This window comes from Orycteropus afer, unplaced genomic scaffold, assembly GCF_000298275.1.
Source record: "Orycteropus afer afer isolate SDZICR_OR568_19922 unplaced genomic scaffold, OryAfe1.0 scaffold00218, whole genome shotgun sequence".
NCBI classification, from domain to species: domain Eukaryota; kingdom Metazoa; phylum Chordata; class Mammalia; order Tubulidentata; family Orycteropodidae; genus Orycteropus; species Orycteropus afer.
Window position 1 is genome coordinate 3,271,634 of NW_006921805.1, and position 11,193 is coordinate 3,282,826.

At 41.9% G+C, this 11,193-nt stretch overlaps 1 protein-coding gene across 1 annotated transcript in view; it reads right to left on the reverse strand.

Annotated features, from left to right (window-relative positions):
- Nucleotides 1-10,564, reverse strand: part of GLB1 (galactosidase beta 1) — a 131,645-nt gene extending 121,081 nt beyond the window's left edge. Inside the window, exons 1-2 of the mRNA XM_007948665.2 lie at nt 10,508-10,564; nt 6,328-6,497 (exon numbers count right to left, since the gene is read on the reverse strand). Coding sequence (XP_007946856.2) covers nt 6,328-6,497; nt 10,508-10,564 — 227 coding nt within the window. The remainder of the gene's footprint in view (nt 1-6,327; nt 6,498-10,507) is intronic.
- Nucleotides 10,565-11,193: the final 629 nt, after the last annotated feature.

Consider the following 11,193-nt stretch of genomic DNA (forward strand, 5'->3'; position numbering starts at 1 on the left):
GTATGGATATATCCTATCACTGACAGCATTTTACTACAGGACAGATCTTGAAACATCCTTTGAGATGATGAGTGCCACATCATTCTTCTTCAATTTTTCATTCCCAGCATAGTAGATCATATGGTTGTCTGATTCAAAATGGCCAAAACCGGTCCATTTCAGTTCACTAATGCCTAAGATATCAATCTTTATGCATTCCATTTCATTTTTGACAGCTTCCAATTTTCCTACGTTCATACTTCGTACATTCTTTGTTCCAATTATTAATGGATGTTTGCAGCTGTTTCTCCTCAATTTGAGTTGTGCCACATCAGCACATGGAGGTCCTGAAAGATTTACTTTATCCATATAATTAAGGTTGGTTTTACTCTGATGAGGCAGCTCTTTCCCAGTTCTATTTTGAGTGCCTTCTGACCCAAGGGGCTCCTCTTCCTGCACTGTGTCAAACAATGTTTCCAAGCTATTCATAAAGTTGCCAGTAATGTATCACTGTTTCTCTGCTATTCATAGGTTTTCCCCGGCCAATTTCTGAGAAGTGGATGGCCTCTTCCTTCTTTGTAGTCTATCTTAGTCTGTAAGCTGCGTTGAGACCTGTGCACCATGTGCAATTCTGCTGGTGTCTGAAATACCAGTGCAACAGCCTCAAGCCTCACAGCAATGTACAAGCACCACAGGATAACAAATTAACAGACAAATTTGTTTCCCTTAGCTGTTGGAAACCTCTGCACCCTCCCCTTACCCAATTCCTACCTGGAACCAGCCACTTTGTGGTCCCAGGCTGTTCCCTCCCTTTCCTGGGTCTAGGGGGCTGGGGCCTGCCCTGCCTCCTGCCCCTTATCTGGATCTTGCTGCTCCTGTGGTTCCCGGGCTCTCCGTTCCTTCCCTTTCCTGGCTCCTCTAGGGACCTTGGGGCCTAGCCTTGCCTCCCGCCCCTTACCTGGATCCTGCTACTCCAGTGGTCCCTGGGTGCTCTGCTCCCTCAGTTTCCTGGCTCTAGGGGGCTTAGGGCCTAAGCTTGCCTCCCACCCCTTACCTGGATCCTGCTGCCCCTGCAAAACTGTCAGTAAAATAGGAATGGAAGGGACATTCCTCAACATAATAAAGGACATCTATGCAAAGCCAACAGCCAACGTTATTCTCAATGGAGAGAGACTAAAACCATTCCACATGTGAACAGGAACTAGACAAGGACACCCTCTATCACCACTTCTATTTAACACTGTACTAGAAGTCCTAGCCAGGGCCAAAAGGCAAGAAAGGGAAATCAAAGGCATCCAAATTGGCAAGGAAGAAGTCAAACTATCCCTATTTGCTGATGATATGATCCTATACCCAGAAGACCCAAGAGATTCAGTAAAAATTCTACTGGAACTAATTGAGAGATTTAGCAACGTGTCTGGATACAAGATCAATACCCAAAAATCAGTTGGATTCCTCTATACCAGCAAAGAGATTGCGGAAAAAGAAATAGAGAGATCAATACTATTTACAATAGCTACCAAAAATATAAAATACTTGGGAATAAATCTTACCAGGGACACAAAAGACCTTTACAAAGAAAACTATGAAAGAATACTTCAAGAAACCATAAAAGATGTACATAAATGGAAGAACATACCATGCTCGTGGATAGGAAGATTGAACACTGTGAAAATGTCAGTACTACCCAATGCAATCTATACATTCAATGCAATCCCAATCCAGATCCCATCAATATTCTTTAAGGATATGGAAAAACCAGTCACTAATTTTATACAGAACAGAAAGAGACCTCAGATAAGCAAAGCACTATTGAAGAAGAAACAAAGTAGGAGGTCTCACACTTCCGAATCTCAAAACCTACTATACAGCCACAGTAGTCAAAACACCCTGGTACTGGTACAACAACAGACCCATAGACCAGTGGAACAGAATTGAGAACCCAGAAATAGATCCATCGACCTATGGTCAGCTGATTTTTGACAAACGGCTGAAATCCATTCAATGGGAAAGAGACTGCCTCTTTAACAAACGGTGCTGGCAAAACTGGATATCCATTTGCAGAAAAATGAAACAAGATCTGTACCTCACACCATACATGAAAAACTAACTCCAGAAACCTAAAACTCTAAAGTTCCTCAAGGAAAAAATAGGGGCAAACTTAGGGGTCTTAATTTATGGCATAAAAAGACATAACCCAAATGAATGAGAACTTCTAAAAGAGAGATTGGGACTCTCATATATTGCTAGGGGGACTGTAAAATGATACAACCACTGTGAAAAGCAGTATGGCAATTTCTTAAAAAGCTGGAATTAGAAATACCATTTGACTTAGCAATCCATTACTAGGTATGTATCCTAAAGAAGTGAGAGCCAAGACAAGAACAGATATATGCACACCCATTTTCATCACAGCACTATTTACAATAGTAAAAAAGATAGAAGCAACCTAGATGCCTATCATCAGAAGAATGGAAAACCAAACTATGGTACATACACACAACGGAATACTATGCAACCCTAAAGAATAACATAGAATCAGCAAAACACCACATAACATGGATGAATTTGGAGGACATTATGCTGAATTAAGTTAAGTAAGTCAATCACAGAAGGACAAATAATGTATTGGTCCATTATTGTAGAGAGTCAAGGAAGGGTTTATATATGGAAGGAAATCTTCTTTGTTGGTTACCAGGGGTGGGAGGGGAAGGGAGAGAACACTGTTAGATGAGTAGAGACAAGCATTGATTTGAATGAAGAAAAGGGTAGTGTATCAAATGTGAGTGATCAACACAGTGGCACTGAGGAAGAGGAAGACATAGAGAGGTGCATGGGAGGTACAGACAATAAAGATGAACCCTTTTGCACATACATTACAGCACTGTCAATGAAGGAAAACACTGATATACAAGTGGATAGATGGGTGGACAGACTTAACTATTAGGCATATCTATGCAGTGGGGAGTGTGCCCACGACCATGTATAGGGTTGGCAGACAATGTTTCTACAAGTATTTGTATGAAGGAGCTCTGGTAGCATAGTGGCTAAGTCACTTGCCTGCTAACCAGACGGCTGGCGGTTCAAATCCACCAGCCACTCCTCGGAAGGAAGGTTGGGCAATCCTACTTCCGTAGTGATACTGCCTCGAAAACCCAAGGAGGGGTCGCTATGAGTCAGGCCGACTCGACGGCACATAACAACAACAACAACAATGAGAATTCCTAGGTATATAGTAGAGCTGACAAGGGACAAGGTTGTAGTCACTTCTTGGGCACAGTCAGCTACCCAGAGAAAGAGAATAGTTGGACCTATGGGCTCAGGACCATAGTTGCAGGGGACATCAAGCTCAGTTGGCATAACATACTACACAGGAACATTGTTCCACATCCTACTTTGGCAAGTAGCATCCAGATCTTAAAAGCTTGCAAGCAGCCATCTAGATGCAACAAGGGGTCTCTCCTCATCCAGAGAAAAGAACCAAGAAAACCAAAGATGCATGGAAGCAATTAGTCCAAATGACTGGTACACCATCCAATCCTCAGGCTACATGACTATAAGACCAGAAGAACTAGATGGTGCCCGACTACAAAACAGATATATGTCAAGCACTTGGAGGGAGATCTATATAGGAGATCCTGGATGGAGTGGGAGAACAATGTGGAAAAGTCAGAATCATTAAAAACTATGGGGAGGAAGTGGGAAGGGATCTGTTGCATTGTGGTGAACTGTGGTCAATGTCATGAGACAAAGTATATGTGAACCGCTGTATGGAAAGCGAATTTGCTCTACAAACCTTCACCCAAATCACAATTAAAAAAAAAAAAAAAAAAAAAGATGGATATATTAGTAAAATATTAAAGTAGTACACTTCCAAATCACATGAGACCCACTCATAAGCTTGGGAAATTGCACATCATTAGGGGACGTAGTATTTCAGATCATTTACATTCAATATGATTTATTCCAAGTACGATTTTTAGTGTTTGCTTTCAAATGTTTTTTAGATAGTCCTATAATAGTCACTATTCTATTAAATTCATTTGAAGTCAAAAAGTATTTCTTTGGTCTCTCAGTGTTTCAGATGCTGCTCTAGGAGTTAGGCAAACAGACATAGTGAAGACGTGGTCCCTGCTCTCAAGAAGTTCATAGAAGCCAGGGAGAATGGGAAATGTCTGTAAGATAGTCCATAATTCAGCTGTACTAACAAAGCAAGAGATAAGATGCTATGACAGTCAAAAGATGAGATTAAAAAAAAAATCATTAAAAAAAAGGGACCAGGTTTGCTGGTCTGATAGAGCTTGATGGAACCACTGAGACTATGGCCCCTAGCTGCCTTTCAGGTCTGCAATTGAACCTACCCTGTGGCTTCCAGTCAAAGAAAAGACAGGCATGTGAGCTGGTAGTGTAATGTCTAAGGCATTTGACTGCTAATCAGAAGGCTGGCAGTTCAAACCCACCAGCTACTCCTCAGAAGGAAGGTTAGGCAACCTACTGCCATAGTGATACCACCTCAGAAACCCAAGGAGGGGTTGCTAGGAGTCCAATCCAACTCGATGGCAGTGAGTTAGTTAGAGTTTAATGAGCTGAACATTTACCATTAGGTAGACACACTCTTTGGAGAAATCAATCATGGCAGAATAAAAGGGCTATGTATGCACAAGGAGACAGATCAGGGTGCAGGAGTGCATGGGAGGGAAGGACACAGGGAAGCGGTAACTATGGGGAAGAATGGAAGGGGAGCTGTTGGATTGTGGAATATTGTAGTAAATGTTATGAGACGAAGTGTATGTGAACTGCTGTATGGAAAGTGAATTTTCCCTGTAAACTTTAACAATAAAACAAATAACAATAAAAATTTTAAAAAGAAAAATGCCATCAATGCCCCTGAGCTGTAAATGTGGAAGTTGTTATGTTGGCAAATGTCCTATTTTGTATGTTTTTACCACAATTAAAAGCAAAAAAGTCTTCCAAGCCATATGCCCTCCTGAAGAAAGACTTTATCAATAAAATAGTGTGACAGGAAATAAAATAACAAAAGCTTCCCTGGTTACCTACAGCAAAGGATATGAATATAAATATGAAGACAAGGGTCTCCATTATTTGTATCCTTTTTCCATAATCCCATGATTTCAAGATTCCTCAGAACTAACAGCGTTGGTCCCCAGAACTCAGTGACTCACTCAAGTCCAGACATGTGCCAAGGTCATTCTGCCAGCAGTAATGCCAGGATAAAGAGTAAGATTTTCTCTAACTACTCTCCCAGGAATCTGCCTCTGGGTTGTCTCGACATTTATCTTAAAACACTTATCTGCAATCTACATCAGCACTGTGAAAACAAGAGAAAGCCAGCTGCCTCAACTTTCTTCCCATTAGTCACCTTGCAAGAGCAGAAAAGATGAGGGGAGATAAATGTAGGGGTAATTCTATAGTCTGGGGTTTTTGAATTACTGCAACAGAGCCAGGAAGACAAACCAGGTTTCAGGGCTCTGCCTAACAAGGCAGCCTCCCCTAAGAGCCGAGAGAAGCTATGTTGTTGTTGTTGTTATGTGCCGTCAAGTTGGACCTGACTCATAGTGACCCCACCTTCGGTTTGTAAGGCAGTATCACTACGGAAGTAGATTGCCCAATCTTCCTTCCGAGGAGTGGCTGGTGGGTTTGAACCACCAGCCTTCTGATTAGCAGTCAAGTGCCTTAGACATTACACTACCAGAGCTCCAAGAGAAGCTATGTTGTTGTTGTTATGTGCCGTCGAGTCGGCCCCGACTCATAGCGACCCCTCTTTGGGTTTCTGAGGCAGTATCACTACGGAAGTAGGATTGCCCAACCTGCCTTCTGAGGAGTGGCTGGTGGATTTGAACCACCAGCCTTCTGGTTAGCAGTCAAGTGCTTTAGCCACTATGCTACCAGAGCTACTTAAGAGAAGCTATAGCTACCTACAAACACCTTTACATTCGAGTCCTAGCTGGACCTCTGACCTAAGGTATGGTGTTAGGCAAATTTCATTTTTACCAACTATAAATGGGCACAATAATAATTCCTACCTCAGAGAAGTGGATCATTCACGTAATATGCCATTACACAATCAGTGTTTAAACACTGTTACTTCCCTTTGCCTTTTTAAGCAGATAGTCATATATGATTTCTGATAACAAAGTTCAAGATTGGAAGAAGTGGTTAAATGCCTGAATAAGGACCAGTCAAGCTCATGACAAGCCCCTCCCAGAAAGCCAGTCTGGTCTTTCTCATGTCTATGCAGTGAAATAGCAGGACTGAGATATGCAGCCATACCTCCTTCCAAGTGTGAGTGTCCAGGCCCAGGGGACAGCCAAGTGTCCTCCTACTTACGTCTGGATGGTGTTCAGCCCAGCCATCTTCATCTTCAGCAGCCGGTCTTTCCAGTAGAAGCGGGGCACACGGTTGTAGTGAATGCTTCCTGAGATGTAGCGAAACCGCTGGCCATCCTTGAGGAAACTGTCTTGGCTGTAATCGATCGTGAATGTCCGCTGGGAGGCATTCTACAGAGCAAAGAAGGGACTGCATGAGAACATCCACCTTCCACATTTCAGCAGCTGGTGACTCCCTGCTTACTTAATCGGGCTAATGTACTGATAGAGCTAATGCCTGACTCCTGGGCTACAGAACAAACCACTGCTAAGCCAGATTCAGCAAGGCAAAGGACACTAGCTCTCATTCAGCTAGTAATGAGAAAGTAGTAGCAAGTAACAGAAATCTTCACAGACCCATATGCACAATACCATAAAGGCTTAGCTTGCAGAGAGACCTGTACCAAAATCTGAGAATCAGTGGCTGAGATGCAGAAGTTATAGTCTCAGAGACAGAATGTCCTGCTGGAGGTGACTGGCTGTAAGAAAACCTAGTATATACTTCATGAGGCTTGGGAATAGAAAACACATGTCCATATGGCTGAAACCTGCCTGAGCACTAGATATACCTCAATAGTTTTGCCACAAAGACCACCATGACCCATTCAGAAAATTCTAAGTACAAAATACAATGCTGAAAGCACCAGATTAGAATTCCAAAGTTGCAAAGCCTCATCCTAAGTGTTCCTCTAAGTCCCAGAGTGCCCTGGGTAAGTCCCCTCTTTAACCCTACCTCTCATCATCTGTAAATTCAGGATATTGAACTATATGATCTCCAAAGAATTTTTTTAATTGTGGGTTGTGACTCAATTTGTAAGATCCTGAGTGGTACAAGTCATTTGCTATTGGCTGCTAACCTAAAGGTTGGCAGTTGGAACCCACTCAGTGGCTCCATGGAAGAAAGGCCTAATAAACTGCTTCTATAAAGACTATTGTTGTTGTTGTTGTTAGCTGCCATCGAGTCATCTCTGACTCATAGCAACCCTACGTGCAACAGAACGAAACACCACCTGGTCCTGCGTCAGCTCTATGATCCTTGCTATACTTGAGTCCATCACTGCTGCCACCTTATCAATTCATCTCATTGAGGGCCTTCCCCTCTCTCGTTGACCCTCCACCTCACCAAGCATGACATCCTTCTCCAGGGAATGGTCCCTTCTTACAACATGACCAAACTAAGTGAGACAAAGTCTGGCCACTCTCGCTTCCAAGGAGCATTCCGGCTGTACTTCCTCCAGGACAGACCTGTTAGTTCTTTTAGCAGTCCACTGTACTTTCAGCATTCTTCACCAACACCACAGCTCAAAAGCATCAATTCTTCTTCAGTCTTCCTTATTCAATGTCCAGCTCTCACATGCATATGAGGTGATTGAAAATATCATGGCTTGTGTCAGGCACATCTTAGTCCTCAAGGAGACATCTTTCTCTTCAGCACTTGAAAGAGGTCCTTTGCAGCCAATTTGCCCAGTGCTATACATCGTCTGATGTCCTGACTGCTGCTTCCATTGGCATTGACTGTAGAATCAAGCAATGTGAAGTCTTTGACAATTTCAATCTTTTCTCCATTTATAGTGACACTGCTTTTAGGTCCAGTTGTGAGGATTTTTGTCTTCTTTATATTGAGATGTAATCCATACTGCAGACTGTATTCTTCAATCTTTATCAGTAACTGCTTCAAGTCATCCTCACTTTCAGCAAGCAAAGTTGTGTCATCAGCGTATTGCAGGTTGTTAATGATTCTTTCTCAAATCCTGATGCCACGTTCTTCTTCATTTGGTCTAGCTTCTTGGATTATTTACTCAGCATACAGACTGAGTAAGTATGGGAAAAGGATACAACCCTGACACACTCCCTTCTTGATTTTAAACCATGCAGTGCTCCCTTCTTCTGTTCAAACGACAGCCTCCTGGTCTATGTACAGGTTCCTCATGAGTACAATTAAGTGTTCTGGAATTCCCATTTTTCTCAATGTTATCTACAGTTTGTTATGATCCACACAATCAAATGCTTTTGCATAGTCAATAAAACACAAGTAAACATCTTTCTGATATTCTTTGCTTTGAGCCAAGATCCATCCAACATCAGCAATGATATCCCTCATACCATGTCCTCTTCTGAATCCAGCTTGCATATCTAAAAGTTCTCTGTCAATATACTGCTGCAACTGTTTTTTATTATCTTCAGGAAGATTTTACATAAAGATTATAACCAAGAAAACCCTATGTATGAAGCACAATTCTAGTCTGTAACATATGGGGTCAACATGAGCTGGAATAGACTTGAAAGCAATGGGTTTGGTTTGTTTTTTTGTTTTTGTTTTGTCCCAAAATGTGAATCATGAAATCGATTTGAGCACTTTTTCTTTTAAGGAAAGAGAACAGAAAACATCAGAGTATATTGCATATACCAAACCAAAAACCAAACTCACTGCCATCGAAATGATTCTGACTCATAGTGACCCCCACTGGATTTCCATGGCTATAAATAGTTACAGAAGCAGACTGCCTCATCCTTCTTCCATGGAGCAGCTGGTGTGTTCGAACCACTGACTTTTTGGTTAGTAACCTTAACCACTACACCACCAGAGCTCCTTATATTGTATATAGAAGAGAGAAATGTTATTTTGTGAAATTTTTATAATATATCCGTATGTATATTTGCATATGCATGCATGTCTCTACTGGGTTGCAATATAAGATGTATTTCTTATAATCAAAAAACAAAAAAATCCAGATGGTATTTCTACATACATATACTTGTATGTACTATAAGCACATTCATATATATAATAGAGCTAACTGAAAAAAAACAAACTCACTGCTGTTGAGACAGTTCCAACTCATAGCGACCGCTCCTTGGTTTTCTGAGGATGTATCTCTACAGAAGTAGATCACCCAACCTTCCTTCTGAGGAGTGGCAGGTGAGTTTGATTGCCAGACTTACGGTTAACAGTCAAATGTCTTAGGCACTACACCACCAGAGCTCCCCAACAGTGTGAACTAACAGGGGGCAAAGTTATGATAACTTCTTAGCCATAGCCAAACACCCTGAGGGAGTGACTCACTAGGCCCACAGGCTTGGGACCATGGTCATGGGAGCCATCAAGCTCAACTGGCACAAAAACATTGTTCTACATCCTACTTTGCTGAGTAGCAACTGGAGTCTTAAAAGCTTGCAAGTGGCCATCTGAGATAGAACAGTTGGTTTCTCCTTGTCCAAAGCAAAGAAAAGTAAAGAAAATCAAAGACACATGGAAACAATAAGTCCAAAGGACTAGGAGTGGACTGTGCAAACCTCAGCCTATATGACCCTGAGACCAGAAGAACGAGATGGTGCTTGGCTACAACTGCCAACCACTCAGAAAAGGATCAAAATTGGAGATTATGGATAGAGTTAGAGAAAAGTGTGGAACAAAACTCAAAATCATAAAAAAGACCAGGCTTACTAATCTGTAAGAGACTGGTAAAACTGCCAAGACTATGACCTCTAGTCATCCTTCAGACCTGGAACTGAACTCATTCCCATGGCTTAAATTCCAGCCAAACAATAAGACAGGCCTATGAGGTGAACAATTATACCAGAGAGGTACACTCCTTAGAACAATCAACCATGGGAGAGCAGAAGGGCAGCATTTGTGCAGGGAGAAAACTCAGAGGGCAGGAACACATAGGAAAGTAGGACACAGGGAAGAGGTAACCACAGGGAAAAAGTGGGAAGAGAGTTGTTACTTTGGGGTATTGCAATTTGTCACGAAAACAAAATGTGTATGAACTGTTGAACGGAAAACAAATTTGCTCTGTAAACTTTCACCCAAATCACACACACACACAGAAAGAAATGTGAAAACCATTTTTAGCTCATAGGCTATACATTTATATATATATATATATATATATATATATATATATTCTGTTTTGGAGTCACTACAAGATCTAAAATGCTAGGATCTGAAAGGGCAGACCTCAAAGGGGAGGCCAGACTGCTAGGCAGGGTGGGTCACTGCCCTCTGGTGGATGGAGAAAGGTGACAACAGTCTAGAGGTGACAACAGGACCACAGCCTCTAAGACATGATTTTCTTATTTATGTCTTCCATTATTAGTGGGATTCCTTGAGCATCATTAGGCTTTCAAGGATTACTAACTTTAATTCCATCAGCATCACAGTCTGTGAGAGCTTTTGGAGTAGCCCCTGAAGCCATATCTGGAAGCAACTGTGAGAGCATGAGTCCTAGCCATACCCATCACCACAAGAGGCCTGATGGCCAGCTGGGGAGTCAAAACACTGTGACTGAAAGTTAAACAGCTCAAAGCAGAGTACATCTGGGCACCTTGCACACTGCACTTCAATAAAGCTAACCAAAAATAAAAGCCAAGACCAAATCCATTGGCACTGAGTAGATTCTGACTCCTAGGGACACCATACATTGCACAGTAGAACTGCTCCAGAGGGCTTTCTTGGCTGTAATTTTTATGGAGCAGAGTGTCAGGCCTTCCTTCTGTAGTGCCGCTGGATGGGTTCAAATCACCAACCTTAAGGTTGGTAGTTGAGCACAAACTGTTTGTGCCACCCAAGGACAAATAAGTAATTTAAGAATTGAATATATATGTGTATAGCAATGTACAACCACGGCCCCACAAGAGCACCTTATTATACACAGAGAGGAAAATAATCATTTATCACCTTGCTAGAGTACCAACTCATTATTCTAAAATATAATAAACAGAAGAATCAAGCAGTTGATCCCCCTTTCATGTAAAAATTGTATTTCAGGGTAACCCAAAATGGGAAAAGTCTTCATAGAGTTCTAGCTACTAATGACAAGAAATA